The sequence below is a fragment of the Heptranchias perlo genome, chromosome 18 (genome assembly GCF_035084215.1).
Source record: "Heptranchias perlo isolate sHepPer1 chromosome 18, sHepPer1.hap1, whole genome shotgun sequence".
NCBI classification, from domain to species: Eukaryota; Metazoa; Chordata; class Chondrichthyes; order Hexanchiformes; family Hexanchidae; genus Heptranchias; species Heptranchias perlo.
The window spans coordinates 47,516,935-47,536,520 of record NC_090342.1 but is presented as its reverse complement, the minus strand read 5'-3'; the positions used below and the strand labels follow the sequence as shown (position 1 = coordinate 47,536,520).

Here is a 19,586-nt window from a genome sequence, read left to right as displayed (position 1 = left end):
GCTGGTAAATAGCTGTGATTTCATCATGCATGTTTTAAAAGTGCATTATACCATCCAAGCCGTTCTGCATGAGGTTTCGCTGTGCCAACCACAGCAGACGTGCAGCTGGTACAATGCCTGCCTTTTAATCGCTTTATTTTATTTTAAAGGAAGAGCTTCGCCTCCTGTACTACCGTTCTAATTATTCCTGATTTAAAACAGCTGACAGTCCTGTCAGCTCTTTTTTACTTTCTCATCTCTCCTGCAGACAATTACAAATTCTTGACAGTCTGAGCAGTGCACAGCCGAGATATTGTGATCTGGCAATCCTTGCCTGCCCCGTATTTAACATGTCCCCAACACTGCCTGCGACATCCCATGTCAGTCATAGCTGGTCATTACAGTAACTTATACATAAACAAGAAAAAGTGGTTCAGGGTAAGGATTGTGGCAGATTGACAATAATGAGCTAGAGCACTAAATGGCTGTGGTTAGCTGCCAGTTATGTCAGCTGAAGTCAAAACATCCTGCATTTACCCACTGAATCATTGGGAAACCGACCCATTAAATCCCACCATCTGATTGCGTTTAAATAGGTAAACATGGAACTCCAACAACCATTTCCCAATTGTGGGCATCGACATAACCGAGCACACCTTACCCTATCTGCCTGGGCTACTGCATAGGGACTAAGATGGCACCACTAACAAAGGCATAAAACATTTCCCGATCCCCCCCTCCCCTCTCAACTCCCAAATGTCTCCATTTAAGGTGGAGATTCCTGCTGGAATACAGTTCTATGGGTGCTTTTAGCAGTCCAGTGTCTTCCCCATGTGCCTATGCGTCATGCGTGAAGGCAACTGTGGAATGCATCACAAGCAAATCTCTACCATCCCCAAAATCCCAATATGCACACTGTCCAGCAAGGGTGCACATTGGGATTTTGGGGAGGACAGATTCAGGCTTGCTTGTGAAAGCCAGCTCATTTTTTTCCTTTTCCCCAGCACTGAAGACAATTTATTGCCCCTACTTCTGTCAACTGAGACTGAATGCGACCCGTACACTTCTAGTTGTTCTGTTTTTCTGAACTGCGTGGATGGAGATAAGAAATTAAGAGGAAAAAGGGATTCAAGGATGTGGGAAAGGAATCAAAAAGCGGGGTGGGGTAGGACATTCTACTGTAATACTAAAAACTTCACTTTTGTCCTCATGTTTCAGTCCATTACATTTTACAACCCTAGCTGTATCACTGATCTGGTTCTAGATCATTATGGTGTATCTGTTGCATAGTATTATGATATAATCCTATCCCACAAATATCTGTGTTGCTTTATATTTAACGGGTTGCAGCAATACTCTTTAAGTCTAAAATTGCAAGTTTGTTCAAGATATTGTTTAAACCTAAAATAAACAGTATTGCTGCAATCCTTTGAATCAGGTTTCTAAATTTTTGACTCCGATTTCCTTTGTAAAATCACTGGTGGTGTTGGATAATGACTTAAAAAAAAATCACTTTATAGACTCAACCATTGAATTTTCAGGGTGAAGGTCCTCTGTTGGCTCACTTGGTTAAGAGATATAATTGAGCTATACAGGCTAGGAAAGTCATAGGTTCAGTTCTCAGTATGTGCCGATTTAACTGATCTCACTTCGGGCAGCATTAAGGGCAGTATAATTGTCCTCTCCACCCCCACTTTGTGAAGGGCAATCAGCCAAGGCTCCTGATTGCTAAGGAGTGACCTCTGGTGCAGGTGTGGACATTGGATGTGCTCAGCTATGATGCCTGCCTGACTGTTTAACAACCCAGAAATAGTCATATGAAGAATGACTAGTTGGATGGATTACTGGAGAGTGCATGGTGCCTTTGAGCCACTCCCCAACAAGAAATCAATGCCTGTAGAGGAAGAGGGAAGGGGAGAAAAAAGGAGGTTGAAGGAGAGCAGTGTTTTTTTTGTATTTTTAAATAGCAGTAGTGTATAATAGTAATACTAATAGCGTAGCAGCAGTGTGCTGAGAGGCCACTTTTCACTCCAGTTTTCATGGCGACTAATCATTGAAGTGGTTTTTGCCATGATACATATTTGTACCTACTTACAAATATGTTCCTGGCAGTTTTCATAAGTAATTTGATATTTATGTAGCAGTTGCATTCCTTGCTGTTATAGTGTTTCTTTTTAAGTCATGGTTTTGATTCAAGATAGCAGAGCTGGAGGAATGTGCTTTCTGCTGAACACTTGAGTTTAATGTAGCTGGGATTGAAATTAATTCATGATTTAAACCTTATGGGTCTATTCATTTGAGTTCATTCATTCAGTAGCTGCAACTATTAAATAATGCTACTTATAACCATTCTATCTTTGGGGCGGCTTGAAAAGGGCCGTTCTGTACAAAGTTTTCAATGGGATTTTTTTCTACCAATTTTTCTCCCCCACCCTGCTTCCTGAAGGCATGGAGCCTTTGGTTCTGCGGCTGTTGTCTAGGACTTCGGCCAAGTGGCCATGTATTCATGTGTGACAACGGGTGGCTGGAGGGCAGCCACAGCAGACAAGCCAGATCCTGTGGTCACCCGTCATCTGCACACACGTCTTCAAGGAGGAGTCACCGGATTGCAGTTAGGATCTGGAACTGTGCCTCATTTTTCTCCTAACACAGGCTTGTCAAGGCCAGTTGTAGGTCACCTACTGCCACTCCAACCGAGATCAACTAACTTCACAGAATCCAGTGACTAGACCTGGAACCTTTCTGGTCATTGTGGCTAGCTGCATAAGAACATAACATAAGAAGCAGGAGTAAGCCATATGGCCCCTTCAGCCTGGTCCGCCATTCAATAAGATCATGGCTGATTTTCTACCTCAACTCCACAGCTCTACTTGCTGGTTAAGAACACTGAGCCAGGATCTCTTCTATAGTTTTAATAAAGACTTCAAAGAAGAAAGTGCATCTATTGTTTAAAAAAAACTAAAATATTAACTTGCCCAACAGGATTGCAAGAATTGTCATCTACTTATTGATTTAGATTAGTAAACTTACTTTGAGTAGCTAATAAATTGGTATTAACACAGAATTCTCTTGAATTTCAAAAGGATGTTCTGCACAAGTTTTCTCCATCCATTAATGGCCATGATGAATGATCCAGTTGGTTCTGTACACCAGTATAGTTTTTATCTAAATTGTAATTTGCATTTTGGCAACTAAGTTTTCTTTGAATCTTCCTGTCTGGAAATGGAATCAATCATCACACTGGCAGGGCTGGTCCATTTAATGTGTGCATTTGGTATTGAGTGATTTAAAAAAAAACTTGGCTCTTTTTGTCCCCTCCAGTTATCACTGACCTAAAGGCTGCATTTCTGCTGGGATACAGATCCAGAGGTGGAAGTGGGCCTCCAATGTTAGGAGGCACAGTACATTGTATAGATGGGAGCAGAAAGTTACAAAGGGACATAGACAGACTAAGTGGATGGGCAAAATTATGGAGAGTTTCATAGTTTAGAGGTCCTGAGAAAGAATGAGTTATAGAGTAAGAGATAGTGGTTTTCGAGTCTTGATTTCGGTACAATGAGAATGCAGAAAGATGGTAAATTTGCAGCTAAGAAGGAGCAAGAGGTGCTCTAAATAGTCGTGTCAGTAAGAGACAAGAAAAGTTCCAACATAGTGAGAAAGGCCACAGGTGGCCCATGTAAACTATTGATGTCACATTGCCTCCCTCTTCAATTCCTATAATAGATTCCAAGGTTTCGCTCTTGGTCTGCACTGAGTTAGCTAATCTCAGCTAAGCCAAGGTTGCTGCTCCTGAACACTAATCAATAAACTATGCTAGATGGACACACGTGTGTGATTGCTGAGTGAGGAGTGAGAGACCTGAAGAAACCGTGTCTTTGAAGAATGGAAAGAAATAAGTTTATGCGTGAATTACTGATTTATGACAGTGGCATTCACAATGCAGCCCTTAGCCTTAGCTTTTCTATACAAGTCAGGCTCTTCGTTCATGGCTCAGCCTGCTGTAGGATGTCAACCAAGCTCAGATACAGTGCTGTTCCCTCTCTCTTTCTTGGTCTACAGCAAAAGGAGGTAGAAGAATTCTATTAGGAGACAGGACTTAAAAGAATTCTATTAAAGAAAGACTTGCATTTATATAGTGCCTTTCACGACCTCAGGACGTCCCAAAGAGCTTTACAGCCAATGAAGTACTTTTGAAGTGTAGTCACTATTGTAATGTAGGAAAATTGTAAAATAGAACCATTTAGTGAAATTACTGATCCTATTATTTTTTCCTGTAGGGTGGTTAATGGTCTTCACTTGTCTACCGCCCATACTAGCATGATGGGAGATCTGGCGTTCACCTGAGGAACTGCAAGCACAGACTCCCAGCTCATCACTTCATGGTGTATCAAATTGCAACAATCCCGAGAGTGGCTTTGAGCAAAAGCTGAATAAGTAACATAGATTTATGGACTATGCTGGTTCCCAGCACAGTGAACATGGACTCGGATTAAACCATTCGAACAAGATGCAGATTTGGCAGCAAGCAGGAGGAAGATGAATATGTGCGTGTAAGTCTGGACGAGCTTCTAAATGACAGAACAACCAGGATAGTTTAAAAGGCTTTTTCTTAGTCTTACTTGTATAACATTATTCATATGGCCATATTATAGAATAGGTTTAAAAAGACATAAGAACATAAGAAATAGGAGCAGGAGTAGGCCATACAGCCACTCGAGCCTGCTCCACCATTCAATCAGATCATGGCTGATCTTCAATCTCAACTCCACTTTTCCCCCCCCCCCCGATCCCCATATCCCTTGAAGTTGGGTTGTTTACAACCAGGAATCAGGATATTGGTTGAGGGGGGGTGGGGGGAGGGATGTGCGTTGGGAAACTTGCAACAAGTGAAGTTCACTAAATATTAAATGATAAGCCAATGGCTCTTTACAAGATTGGATTGTAATGCAACTGATTTACCTACGTTTAACAATTATTGTTTTCAAAATGAAAAGAGACCTTCCAGCATGTTCAGTTCATCTTTAGATTTTTGCTCAGTTTAGTAAGTCCACCAGTTCCACACCTCTGCCTCTAGGATAACTTATTCATGAGTGATTTCACACGCTGTTTATTTTTATATTACTAGTGGATCTCTCATGGTAAGTCAGATGATGTATTGTTTTATAAGGACCGGAGTGTTGTGCCATGTAACACATGATGTGTTATTATTTGACTAAGGTGGATTTGTGTGCCTTTTATGCCCACAAATTTTAATTGTTGCTAAATAAACACAGCCTCTGGTCAATCACCATTCAACTGTTATTTAGTCAGGGAACTTTGCAGATTGAACAGTTGCAGATCTGGGACAATGTCTTTTTTTCCAAGCTCATTCTGGATAGATTTTGCATCTGTAACAAAGTGTGTATCAGTTAGAGAAGATTATAATACTATATATATAATCTTCTATAAAATGAAATACTACATTTATAATCTATAAGTAATGTTTTAAAAATTATATATATATAAATAAAATAGATACATAGATAGTTGTAAAATAATTCTGCACTCAGCATTAGGATGCTTATAGCCTGGGTTGCACCCACCCTCTTATGTGCCATATCCCTCAGAAGAGGTGCAACTGACTGCTCAAGCAATGAGATGTTCTATTTCCTGTCCTTATGGCTGCTGATTTAAATTATACAATTAGTTCTGAATTACTATAGTGTTTAACTTTGGACCTTTACCAACTGGAAATTCACATGATCCTCAACAAGCATTAAGGCGGAAGAAACTAATCCCACCAGTCTTTGTTGTTTTTAAACTGCAAACACAGGAGATCAATGTACATTATTCTAACTCACTATGCCACCCAGTCTCCATTCCTTATCTTTGGCAAAAATATAGACAGTAGTCTGAATGCAACTTCTCCATTGAATTGGACAACCTACAGTCTTTCAGTTCCAATTACAAACTTTTTTTTCCCCCCACCCAAGTAATGAGAGTGCGACAGCAGGAAATACGATGTTATCAACAAAGGAAAATGATTGTGGAAGATTCCCATCAGTGCTGGATTTCTATGTCTGGAGTGCCACATCTATCAATCATCATCATCATATATTTCTAATCAATCATAAAAATCAGTTGCAGATCCACTTCACAGCTATTTATTATTGAATGTAATGCATTTTAATTAAACAAATTGGATTATTTTACAATAACTTTTTTTTATTTTATTCATTCACATGTTCCAGTTTTTACATTTATACATCAGTTTGATACTTCTTTACACTATCTGATTCACAATGAGCTCTTGGAACATAGCAAGCGCCCCAGTTGCTCTTACGGAATCAGGAACGGGGAAGGAGCAGTTTAATATCACTGCACACAAAGGAACGCAACAGCAATTTAACTAAAAAAAAAATGACCAGGGGGAAGCTGTTTGCTGTATATAGAAGAAGCATTAAACACAATACATCCTAAAAACAAAACGCTGAATCCTTACTTAACAAAAGGGTCATTAAGAGAATGAATCTAATGCTGCCAATCACTTCATTACATCTATTTCTTACAAGCAAACATAAATGACTTTTTTGTAATTCAGGGATATATAAAAATATCAGTTTCTTAATCTGAACTTTACAATATATACATTATTTGCACTGTTAAATTATGATTAACTTTAGTTGCTAAATGCTACATTATAAATACCAACATTTTTCTTTGAAATTACAGATTACAGCCGCTTTAATGCCTGTAATATTCGAATTGGGGAGGGGGGCGGGAGGTGGCGGGAAGCACATTTGCACCAATATACTCCAGCCTGACCTCTTTTTGCCCCTTTGGTCATTCAGCCCCTTTTTTATTAACCTTTACAAACTCATTGCAAATACTTTATGTAAGTGAACATTTAAGATCATAACAACATGAAGCACCAATTAAGACATATACAAAGTTAAAAGCATTTTGTCAATGAATCCGCTTAAAGCTTTCTTGAAGTGTACACCGGGCAGTATGAATTTCAGTGTTGTATTGGAGGGCCAAAGAACTGCAGACAGGTAGCCCATGAAAATGCAGAAACAAAGTACTGCCACAAGTGTAAACAATAGTACGTTTATCCACAAGTGTCGTATCAGTCTTTCCTGGATTTAAAGTAGATTTGTAGCAGTGTTGCTGCCAACAACTTTATCTCTGGGTATTCTGTAGCTCCAAGTTAATTTACAGGTTGCTTCCACCAGACATTTTAATAACACCATCTGAACTCACAGGGCGTAAAGCTCCTTGCAGATTGGGTTTGTACCAATTCTGCCCTAGGAAATGATACAATTTTTCCCTTTGTGCCCCTTTTTCTTTTTGGGTTTGGTGGTCCGTGGTCCAACACTGGAAGTCGACAGCACTGACGATGGCCCAGTAAGGTCATCTGTAAAATACTGGTATCTCTGGGCCCTAGGCTGTGGGATAGGTTGCCCAAGGAAATAGCCTTCTTCTTCTGAATCGGAGGATGAAGAGGAGCATGTCGAGCACCAGGAGTCGTCGTCGTCAGCATACAAGCCAAGAAATTTGTCTACTACTTGGTTCTGTAGTGCATACTCTGGGTTATGGTTGTACTGCCCATACATTTCCTGCCTTTGAAAGTATGCTTGTCTTTCCCGTGAGACTTTGGCCTGGATTAATTTGTCACAGTCTTCCGGAGAGTAGAGACGAGGCCTTTCTCTTGGACACCTCCTTTCTGTGGCCAGATGGAGGGCATTGTCAGAACGCGACTTCCTGCTCCTCCGGCGGCGATGATGGTGCCGATCACCATGTCCATCAAAATTGTACGCACGCCGGCGAGTTCTTTCACTCATTGGAGGTTGGCGAATTTCTACCTCCTCGTAGTTCCCGTTATCGATGACGTCATCAGAAAACTTAACTTGCTGTGGCCTTGACTGGGACTTTGATCTTCTCAGCATCGGGTTGTAGAGAGGCTTTTGCTTTTCCTCCGGTGTCACGATCTGACAGAGTTCCGATGTCAAACTCTTGAGGGATTCTGTGCTGCGGTGACGCATTGAGGAGTTCATTGTTCCCATGTTACTCATTTTTTCACAGTCATTCTCCATTTCTTGGAAATCCTGCAGAGTAAACATGGATGACCTTTGCTGGCTGTCTCCATCTACTGAAGCTCCTACAAAAAAGGAACACGGAGAATAAAATCATTTGCAACATTACTCGGCAATGTTAATTATTTACCAACGCTATGTGCTAAAATATAGGCTTCATTAACAAGTGTAAAGAATTTGTTTTAAATTATCAATTCATCCTGAGAATTATAGCTTCTCCACTCCCCCTCCAAAGTACCACAAGTATAATTCTGGATTTCCTTCCACATTATTTACCCAGTTATGCCACCAATATTGCCATCGCATTGTATCTATGAAATCTGCTGGAATATGAACATGCAGATTAAAACTGTAGTTTCCATAGTGTTACTCGAAGCTAAGTAGCATCACAGGAGAGTGCAAAGTGTGCCAGACCCAATGAGAGAGAAACTATGATCACTCATCACAATGCGGTGGAACTGCACAAGACAATACAACAACATATCACTCCTTTATAAACCTGAGCTCATCCAAAACTCTGCTGCCAGTATCCTAACTCATACCAAGTCTCCTTCAACGGTCCTCGAAGGCCTCAATTTTAAAATTCTCATCCTTGTGTTCAAACCCATCCATGGCCTCGCCCCTCCCGATCTTTGTAACCTCCTCCAGCCCTATAGGCCTCCGAGAACTCTGCATTCCTCCAATTCTGGCCTCTTGTGCATCCCTGACCTTCGGCGCCAAACCAGTGGCAGCCGTGCCTTCAGCTGCCTAGGCCCTAAGCTTCTGGAATTCCCTCCCTAAATTTCCGCCTTCCCCGCCTCTCTCTCCTCCTATAAGACACTCCTTAAAACCTGCCTCTTTGACCAAGCTTTTGGTCACCTGTTCTAATGTCTCCTTCTTTATCTCGGTGTCAATTTTCTTGTCTGATTACGCTCCTGTGAAGCACTTGGGATATTTTACTACATTAAAGGCGCTATATAAATGCAAGTTGTCAACATCGTATTGACCAAGCACATTTTTTTATCCACCAGGAGCAAGGGAATGATGTGTGAAATAGTTAAGGGTTTCTGTACACTCTGATGTTGCTTCACTTTTAAGCACAAGACAGTGAAAATCAATGTCTTGACTAAAATTAAATGTCACTTTCCAACTATTTTTTTTTAATTGCTCACTGGCTACACAATTTTTAAAAAACTCTCCAAAAGATGGCATTCTTGTTGTAAATACTTCCTAAATTTAATATGTGAATTCATTTTCCAAAATGATAAACACTTCTATAATTTTTGATACAGTTAATTAATGCTTTGAGCGCTTGATACCTGTAATATTGGACAGGGCCAAAGAATCCACAGAATCTCGAACACTTTGTTCTGCCGGCTTTAACTCATTAGTCAGGCATTCCAGCGAGTCTTCATACCATGGGTTTTGATTGTGTTTGTAGCCCACAGCGCCGTGTTCAATGTCAAGCTCTTGAATCTTTCTACTGCTGGCAGGACCTGGATGGCTCCCGTAGGCTGAATCTCCCAGATTGTCCTGGGATTGTGCCCAGTACATGTTGGATTCATATTTCTTGCTCACCAAGCCTTGACTATTATGGCCATTCAGCTCCAATTTACTTTTGGCTTCACTGTCTGATATCCAGTGCTCGCACTGCCTGCTGTCTTCATTGGACTGCTGAAAGATTCCCCGATCCCCAAATTTAAGCAGCAGCTGGGTCATGTAGTCATCATGCTCAGCCCATTCTTCATGTTCCTCTGGTGTGTCTGGTTCCATCCTCCCCTTCCAGAAGAGATCATTGTTGAGACTCGCAGCTTGGCTGGTGAGGCTGAGGGCGTCCATCTGTTGAGAAAGGGGGTCATCGCCCTTACCGGAGAAATCGGGGCATTTGTAATTTATAGCAGGGGACAGCAGCAGTGACTGCCGGCACTGATCTGCAGACTTGCTGCTTTTTCCCATTCGCACGCTTCGCCTGGACTCTCTCGACCGTGCAGACTGGAAGGCAGAGTCGGAGGAGTCTGAGGCGTGTATGTCTTCGCCCAGGCTGCAGGCTTTCGAGCAGAAAATCTGTCCTTGTTTTGGGAGGAAAGGACAGCCCAGAAGTGAAGACCTGCACTGAGCACAGCAAAAGCATTTGTCGGTGGCGTGCCAATGCTGCCCATCATAAGTCATCTGTGCGTGATCGACTCCTGCGATTAAAAAAAATACTTCACATAAACAAAAGCAACACACAATCTGAGACACGATTTGATTGTTACTTCTAGCTTGCCTGTGTTTCGCTTCTAATGTACCTGAGGAAGGGTATCCACACACAAAGCACATTATTGAAGGCTATAAACAAGTCACACTCCATGAGGTAGAAATTAGTCTCGGACCCGTTTTCAGTCGCGGGCTCAATGCTACGTGAGCCTCGGGCCTCGTCTAGATATTCTGGGTGAGCTGCCGGCAACTGTTACACCTCTACAGGTAGCTCACCCCTCAGGAGCATTCAATTTTTGTTTGCTTGCCTCGCCGGTACAGCCCTCAGGTAAATCCCGGGGTGGGGGGGGTGAGGGGAGCAGGGAGGGGACCAATCACAGCCGGCAGGAGTACTGTGGAGGAACATTCCTGCTCCCCCTGGTTCTACATTAAAGTAAGCTTAAAGCTTGCCTGTTTGTTGGTAGCCACTGGTTAGGCCGCAGCAAACTCCTGAAGGCCCGGTGCCTACTCCGCTCAGCGCTTACGAATATCTCCAAAAGGTCCTTAAACAGGTGTTCGTCCCCTCATTATCATATTCAAGGAACCTAATGCCTGTTTTAGATGTTCACCCGAAATGCCGATAAAATGGGCCCCACGATTTAGCAGCGGGACCAACACCTGCACAGATTGGGTGCAGGCCATCCTACTGCTAAATTGATATGCTTTGTGCCTGTTTTACGCCCACAACACATACCAATTTCTACCCCCACATCTGCTGACGCTCACCTATCCAAATGAGGCTGAACACAATGGCAATCTACCACTGATTGACCAAGGCAAGGAATATGACACAAACAAAGTTTGGCTTCTGGTCATTTATTTGCCCTCTTACAACCGTCCACAGACTTTAGGAAAAGGTGTTCATGTACAAAACATGCATATATTTCTCATTTGCTGGACTGATGTCTACGACCTAAGCTTGCCCATCATCATTGGCTAAACTTTACAAATCTGAAACAGAAAGCTGAAATAACTAGTAATAATGTGTGAATACACTTTAAAAAAAACTTGTAATTATATATGAGTTTTCAAATTGCAACTGGGCATTATATAAGAAAATGAATACTGGATTACCTATATGATCCCCGCAAGCTTCACAATATTCTGCATATAAACTCTCGAAGCAGCTACAACAGTATGGGCGTCCATCCTTCATAATATACCTCTGTCCACCCAGGATAGTTTCACACTCGAAGCAGCAGAAGTGCTTCATGTGCCAGTGACGGCCTTCAGCCTCTGTGCATTCATCGGCAAAAATAATCTGAAATTCCAGAAGAACGCTTTGTTAGGCAAGTGTCCAAATCTCTTAGGTGCCTTGTGGCTCTCTGCAGTTCATATTTAAACTGAAGTGTAAATAAATATTCTGTTTTTAAAAAAAAAATCTAGACAGTGTCTCTTTTGTAGGTTCTTAGAAACTAGATTAAGAATGCATAAAAGTTTTCTGCTAACTTCTAGGTAAACATAAGTCAGAGGACAGTAAGATTACAGTATTCTGTTCAATCACACACTTAAATCACATCTAGGACTTAGTAACCATTAGTCTATATCTGCATACAGTGCAAAACAGTTATTTGTAGATTGTCCTCCTCCAACTCTGGCCTCTCGTGTATCCCCGCTTTCCTTCACCCCACCATTGGCAGCCGTGCCTTCGGTTGTCTAGGCCCCAAGCTCTGGAATTCCCTCCCTAAAACCTCTCCGCCTCTCTCTCCTTCTTTAAGACTCTTCTTAAAACCTACTTCTTTGACCAAGCCTTTGGTCACCAGTCCTGATATCTCCTTATGTGGCTCGGTGTCAATTTTTGTCTGATAATCGCTCCTGTGAAGCGCCTTGGGACGTTTTACTACGTTAAAGGCTCTATATAAATGCAAGTTGTTGTTCGTGTGAATTGCTAGTGAAGTCTTTTTTTTTCTACAGGCATCTGGAGTACACTAAACAAAAAATAAATTATGCTTGAATTTATACAGTGCCTTGTTTCGAAATGCTGTTGACAATTAATTACTTTCTTTTGGAATGCAGTGGCTCTTGTAGGCAAATGCAGCAGTCAATCTGTGCTGGCAATGTCCCACAAACAGCAATGAGATGAATGCCCAGTTCATTCTTTTTTCTCTCTGCTATTCTGGGGGAGGAATGTTTGGCCATGAGACCAGTAGCACTCCCTCCTCTCCTGTTGATCGGTGGCATGGGATCTTTTATTGCTCTCCTGAGGTCAGGTAAGACCTTGGTTTAAAACCTGCTTTGCGTGTTGAGCTCAGTGCTACCAGTTCCCAACACACAGATCTCTCGCAGCCGGAAGCCGACGCCAAGGGAAACTTGCCAAACTTGCCACTTTCAGCAGCCAAGGTGTACTGCCTGTCGCTGAAAACCACAAATAGTGCTATCTATTACTGCAAACTGAGAATTCCAATAACCCGTTGTATCAAAATGGCATGAAGCACAATTCTACAGTTAGCCCAATATTCATTGGGAGGTTTCAGGTTTCAGATCTTTTTGCCTTGGAAGACCAGAAATGCTCTCCCCATGCTTTAGCTGTCTAGAAACCCCTGACTCCTGCTAACTCCTTATCATGGCAGGGGGCATCATAGTCAAGTCCAATCCCATCCTCGCCCAATACCCACACACATTCCCTTCCAGTGGCTGAATAACCATCAGGAGTAGGAAGCCTAAACTGATTATTTTTACCCCCTCCTTAACTCAAGGGAATTGGTGCCAATTGTATTGCTGCCCCTGATAAAGTGGGTGAATGTAGCACAGACCAGAGATTGACTCTGACACATTCTTGTTCCAATTGACTCAACTACCTATTGGATAAACTCACTGAGCCATCCGATTTACATTTAGCTGCTTAATCCTACTATTAGTGCTTTTAATTAAAGGCTTGTAGCCAATACTCAGTGGAAATTGCGTGTGTGGACATGGACGGAGCTATTTAGAGATGAAGTTTGAGCGTTTACAGTAAACCTGTGGGAAATGATTATTTTTCCAATGCTGCAGTGGGAAATCACGTGGGGTCTCAAAGAAACACATCATGCAAGAGGAGCTTACAGAACGCTGGAGCTATTCCTGCTGGCAGATTAGCATCTCAGCTAGCCCTGGAATCTGCAATCCTGACCACAAGAATCTAAACCAAAGTTCCTACAGTGTCAGCTGTGGCTCATGCACTCTCGCCTCTGAGTCAGAAGGTTGTGGTTTAAGTCCCACTCCAGAGACTTGAACATAAAATCTAGGCTGATACTCCAGTGCAGTACTGAGGGAGTGCTGCATTGTTGGAGGTGCCGTCCTAAGGATGAGACGACAAACCATGGTCGCATGTGCCCTCTCAGGTAGACGTAAAAGATCCCATGGCACTATTTGAAGAAGAGCAGGGAAGTTCTCCCCAGTGTCCTGGTCAATATTTATCCATCAACGAACATCACTAAAACAGATTATCTAGTCATTATCACATTGCTGTTTGTGGGACCTTGTTATGTGCAAATTGGCTGCTGCGTTTCCTACATTACAACAGTGGCTACACTTCGAAAGTACTTCATTGGCTGTGAAGTGCTTTGGGATGTCTTACGGCCGTGAAAAGTGCTGAGTATAACTGCAAGTTCTTTTCTTTCTTACATACAGTACTAGTGGCCCACTTTAAATATCACATATTCATCTCCCTATCATTATAGAAAGTGGACGGCTTCCAAGAAGGACAGCCATTGAGCATTAAATTGTCACTTCAGTAGTTCGATTTTATACACCTCATCTCACCTCATCGCAGGCAGAGCAGCGGGGTTTCACAAGTTCAGCGTGGTGTCTGCCGCAGTGGATTTTCCCATCTTGGTAAAAGTAGATAAGATCGACGAGGAGCTCCTGGCAGGTTGAGCAGACAAAGCACGCTGGGTGCCAGCAAACAGCGGGGCCAGCCCTGGAGGCAAATATTGCGACTTCGCCTCCGTTTATCTTCTCCTCGCACTGGAAGATACAATCGGGGGGGGGGCGCGGGGTGGAAGGAATTAGAAACTGAACCCCTGATCGTGATCCTGTAACATTACATCGGTGCCCGATTTGAATGATCTCAAAAGATTTATTAGGAGCCAAAAATGAAAGAGAACACTGTAGTAAGTGGACCAAGATAAACAGAGAACCTGGCTTGTCTATCTAGAGTCACATCAGCAGGGTTCCTAGAATTGTTAAGACCCTTCTTCTGTTACTACAGTGGTTTCAACAAGGCCAGTCAGTTGGTTGTGATTTCAATTTTTTCAAGCATCAAGGGTTTCACACCAAAACCAACAATCTTGAAAGCCCGTTTACAGTGCCCACAGGGTCCAATACCTGTCCTTCACATCTGCAGCCTTAAAGAATCATAAACACACACCCCATTCTTCTCTGGTGTTGACTGGTACTCAATGCTCCTACAGGCACACAATAGCCCTCAATATAGCTCGTTTCTGTGCATAGTTTGGGAGAGATAAGCAGTCTAAAAAGCAGCACAACAGGAAGAAGGACGTTTACACTCCAGATTATGGAGGTTTTCTCCTTGATTAGTGACACTGGGCCTGGTGTGTGGAGGTTTACTGTCAGGCTGGGTTGTTGCAACAGTCAAGAACAGCCTTCGCTGTACTCTCTATTGCAGAGCAGCCCAGTCAGCTGATAGGAAACTTGTGTTGCAGCTGGAGCTTCTGCAGTACACACAGGGGCACTCCAGTTTTCATGTAGTTAAATCTTTTACATGTATAAGTGTAAATTTATCAGCAGCAGGCATGTTAGCGACACACATGATGGAGACATTGCGCAACTCTATTTAAAACCAAATGAAGGTGACAGGCCTATCAATCCCAGAATGACTATTCTCCTTTTAAGCAGTAAATGAATGCTGAAGTACATGTCTTACATGTTACTAATTACTAAATCAAATTCAACTCTCGTTTGACTTTAATCATTCTTTTAATTTTACAAAAATCTTCCCTGTGTGTGGCATTTGAAGTACATTATTAAATCCCTCGTGAATGCATTGGCAGTACTGTACATGTCTATGGACTGCCCATTAAACTGTTGTTGCTTGAAAGGAGTAGGAGTCGATTATACTAGTTAGGTTTGTGTAAGCTACGTAATGCTCAGTATTTTAATAGCAGTTGTGAGAATCAAGCAAGTTGCTGGGTGGGTTCATTGAATATGCTTCCCACAGTGAACACAGCAATTTTATATTTCTGCCAATTTTCTCTCCTCCTCTCCTGAAGGTGTTGCCTCCTTGCTGGGATATGGATTTGCAGGTGCCAGTCGCAATTCAATACCTTGTGTAAAGTGACCATTATTCTTGTGTGCACAGCTATTCAACCAAGGGGACCATTACAGGCCAGCCTAATTCTGTCCTCACCAGATTTCCACGCCTGTCCACTTCCATCAGGAGTCACTGGATAGCGATCATGAACGGAAATCCGAGTTGAATTCCGCCCCTCCCTCATTCCCTAACCCAGGGACACTGAGTCCAATTCTAGCATTTCAGCTGAGATCAGCTAACTCAGCATAGATCATAGAGTGAACCTAGGTTATTCCTGCCTCTATGGGGCTCAGCTACTCACTAAATAAACTCAGTGAACCATAAGGGGAGGTAAGTATAATCAGTCCTACTGGGATTCTCAATAATGTACCGTAGCTGTTGCAATATAGTGTGAAAATTAAGGCATTTTATGTTATAGTATACTGCATTTATTTTATTTATGGATTTTCCCCACTGGCTTAATTGGTAAAGGCAGTGCAAAACTGAGCCATACAGACCAGAAGGTCTCTGGTTCAGTGACAGTGGAGATGCTACAATTTCCCAGTGACCCCAGCTAGGAAGTGTATACGTAAACATCGGGTGAGGATATAGGATTGGACTCGGCTGCGTCACCTTCAGGAGTTGAAATGCCTGTCAACGTCACCTTGATTGGCTCAAAATGGCCACCTGTGTTGGTTGGCACCATATCCGAACATGAATCAGTGACTTCAGGAAAAGAGATAGAGAAACTGAAGGGGAAAGATATATATCATTTTAGTTGCACCAAATACAGTTCTTTTCAGGTAACTGCTTCCTTGTACCTGATCACAAGCTGGATGCATTAGGACTCTTGGTAGCTGTTTGATAGTTCCTCTTCCCAGTGCCTCTTTCTTCCTCTGGGCACTGAACAGCTGCAACTCTTTCTTTTCTTCCTCGCTCAGTGACTGGCAGTAAAGCACCTAAAGAACACACAATAATGTTTTATTATTTTTCTGCAGCTACCTATAACCTGCATCATTTAAACCGGTTATGAAGCACTTAACAAAGAAATGTAGCACTAGACCAGTCCTCCATGGGTTCATACTAACTGGAATCAGATCATCATTGGGGGAAAAAATATCAGCTCGGTTTTGGTAGCCATGATAGAGCCCTGGTCCTCCCACCTCCCGCTCCCCCATCCATGAAGACCCATTTTACCCAACTTCTGCTCCCTCCTGTACCAACACTGAGTGCCCTAGCTCCGCTGCTTTGCCTCTCGCAGTAGTGTTACAGGTAGTTCCAGGACTCACTTTTTCCAGCTCCGCACTCATATCCCACCACTGATGCATCTTTCTCAGCTCCAAGCCCCCCCACCCTCCCTTTCCCAAGTCAGGGGTACGGGATTTTTTTTTTAGGGTACCCAGCCATTCATTTTTCTCCCCTGTACAAACTTTTTTCACTGGCTTCTTTGTATAATGGCTAGATACTAATGTACATTTTATAGAATTTTTTTTAACTGTTCAGGAGACCTTCAGGCCTCTACCAGTGTGACACTGAATTGTAAATCAGGAGATGGCTCTTCGGATGACTCTTAAATTTCCCGTGTTGAAGTGCCTCATTTCCGCTTAACACTCCCCCACAGTGGCATGGATAAGACAGAGAGCTCTATGGGGTATCCTCTGCCATTCTGTGGCATTCAACAATGGTGGTCTATTACAATAGACCCTTTAGCTATCGAATTTGTAAAATCTTGAGCTCCCTCAATCATCTTGTGATTTGTAAAAGCCCGGTACGGAAGTTAACTGCTCCAGACCAGAGGGTTCCAGGTTCAATCCCCAGTCTCTGCTGAGTTAACTACTCGGAGCCAGGTTGACATTGAGGTACCACAATTGGCCTTAGCACCCTGGGCTGGAGAAGAAAACCAAACCAGGCAGGGTTCCCAGTCCAGATCCCCATCCAGTGACCCCTAGTGGACAGTGGTCAAGTAAGGACAGGATTGGGCTTGCCTCTAATGCGCTCCATGGTTCACTAGCCTACCAACACTTACTGTCTAAAGCTAAACTCACACATGAGGAATGGCCCACCTATGTACGGTACTAGAGGGCTCAAAGCACCATCGGATCCGCATCCCAACAACAGTCAGCACAGGACAGGAAAAAAATTGTAAAAATCTCAGATCTTTTAACAATAAAATGAAATGTCAATTTTTTGTGGGGGGCAGAGGAAGAGGAGGAGGATAGTTTCCTTGAAAAAACTCTTTACAAAATATTGTATTCTTAAAATAAAAGTTGCCATTATGCGGAAGGTTCCCTCTGGTTGCTGTTTGTTAGTGACATCCTAAATCTAGCAGGAAACTTTCCTCTGATCACAACTTCTATTGAAACTGTCCTTTTATGAAATAGAGACCATGGATGGAGGAAATCTTCCTGCTATTGTTTACAACACTAACACAAAACAACCAGGGGAAATCTTATCTCGTCTATACTAGACGATCAATTGTGTGTTTTTGCAAATCAGTAAATAAAGGGCTTGTTGTGACAATGCTTTTATTTACAGTATTAATATTACTAGGGTGTTGCTTACACATAGTAGGCCAGTTTACTAATGCCTACTCAGAAATTCTAGGTAGGAGTATATGGAAAATACAGGTGATGATATTAGCTCAAAGCAGCTTCTGATTAAAGTGGGACATATGAGTCGCGAATGCACTTTTCAAAATGTTAACTGCGCTAATGTAGGCGGCTAGACAAGTGCTGGATTTTAAAAAAAGGCAGAGAGGCCCAGCCAAAAGACACTTAAATGACCAAAGAAGGACTTTAAATAGAAAGGGATAATTGTTTGCAGCACTTTACAACTTAAGCCCCTTGCCAGAAAGCACATTTCTGTTTTACTACGAGGCCTTTTGTAATTGTGAAATGTGGACTGGATTAAAACATGAGCTGCGGCTTATTTATTCAGGAAAGGGCCCTCCTCTCCGACAACAAGTACACTGGAACACAATGCCTCCTTCAAGTCGCAGAATCTCGCTGCTACAAAGCATCCTGTTCCCCCCCCGCAGTAAAGTAATGTTTGGAATTTTAGGCACAGGACGACGGTTAAAGGGTGGCAGCAAACAGTATAAAAACAACTTGTGTCAAGAAAGTGGGGCTATATACAACAAACATAAGATGAGGGGAAGACAACGCTCGCTAACAAAAGCACAAGGAATGCTTGCTTCGGAGCAAATAGTTTTAAAACAATTCAGCATGTGCAGGAAGTACTAATTGCGGGCTTTATGGATTGGATACCATTACTACGACAGTTTTAAACTTTTTACACAATAATCTGGGTAGCCACGGCAGGCAGGAAAGGCAAGAGAAAGGGATTTCGCTTTTCTTGCCCTTCTCTGTAACGGGCCTATAAATACCGAACATCTGGTCTGTGAGTGGGGCTTGTGTTTTTTTTAAATGATTTTTTTTTACCTCATTATCGTGGGGTGGTAGCTGGTACAGGAGCTGCTTAATTCTGTGTTTCTCTCCAGGGCTGTTAACATAAGGGACCTTATCTTCTGGCAGACACGAGAAATATAGCTGTACCTGTAGTTGGGGTCAAAAAGGAGAATAAATGCACAACTGAAAGCTTAAAAAGTCAGCTCAACAGAGAAACGTCACACTACAAAATGGTTCGTTATATCACGCAATCTACAGATTCCATCAGTTTCTTCTATTGGTCGCACACCAGACATTGGGAGTATTCTCATTAAGTAACTTCCAAACGCATATAGTTATTGACTTTTTTTTTAAACAGGGATTTACGATTTATGGGATTGGTGTGATGTTACACTGAACAGGAGCCCGACAGGATTTATGTTCCTTTGACCATTACAAGGACCAGAGATCATTGAAGTTAGCAAAATTGGATTGCTTCAGATATGACCAGTGCCCAACAGCTGCAGAGCTGCCATTCTGGAATGCAATTTGCAGTGACAATTAGGGGTATCATAAATTATGCATGTTTAATGTGGTTATTACCCCTGCCTGCCCCTTCCAAGCTATTTGACGCAGCAGTGAAAATTATCCACATTTCTGTCAGCAATTACCCAAGATAATGTGTGAAGTTGCCCAGAAAAC

At 42.4% G+C, this 19,586-nt stretch overlaps 1 protein-coding gene across 6 annotated transcripts in view; it reads right to left on the bottom strand.

Moving 5' to 3' along the window:
• Window positions 1–6,162: 6,162 nt before the first annotated feature.
• prickle1b (prickle homolog 1b) overlaps window positions 6,163–19,586 on the bottom strand; it is a 138,888-nt gene continuing 125,464 nt past the window's right edge. For all 6 annotated transcript variants that reach the window (XM_067999863.1, XM_067999866.1, XM_067999864.1 and 3 more), the window contains exons 3-8: window positions 18,939–19,052; window positions 16,320–16,457; window positions 14,010–14,213; window positions 11,343–11,529; window positions 9,353–10,219; window positions 6,163–8,119 (exon numbers count right to left, since the gene is read on the bottom strand). In XM_067999863.1, coding sequence (XP_067855964.1) covers window positions 7,266–8,119; window positions 9,353–10,219; window positions 11,343–11,529; window positions 14,010–14,213; window positions 16,320–16,457; window positions 18,939–19,052 — 2,364 coding nt within the window. In that variant the 3' untranslated portion in view covers window positions 6,163–7,265. The remainder of the gene's footprint in view (window positions 8,120–9,352; window positions 10,220–11,342; window positions 11,530–14,009; window positions 14,214–16,319; window positions 16,458–18,938; window positions 19,053–19,586) is intronic.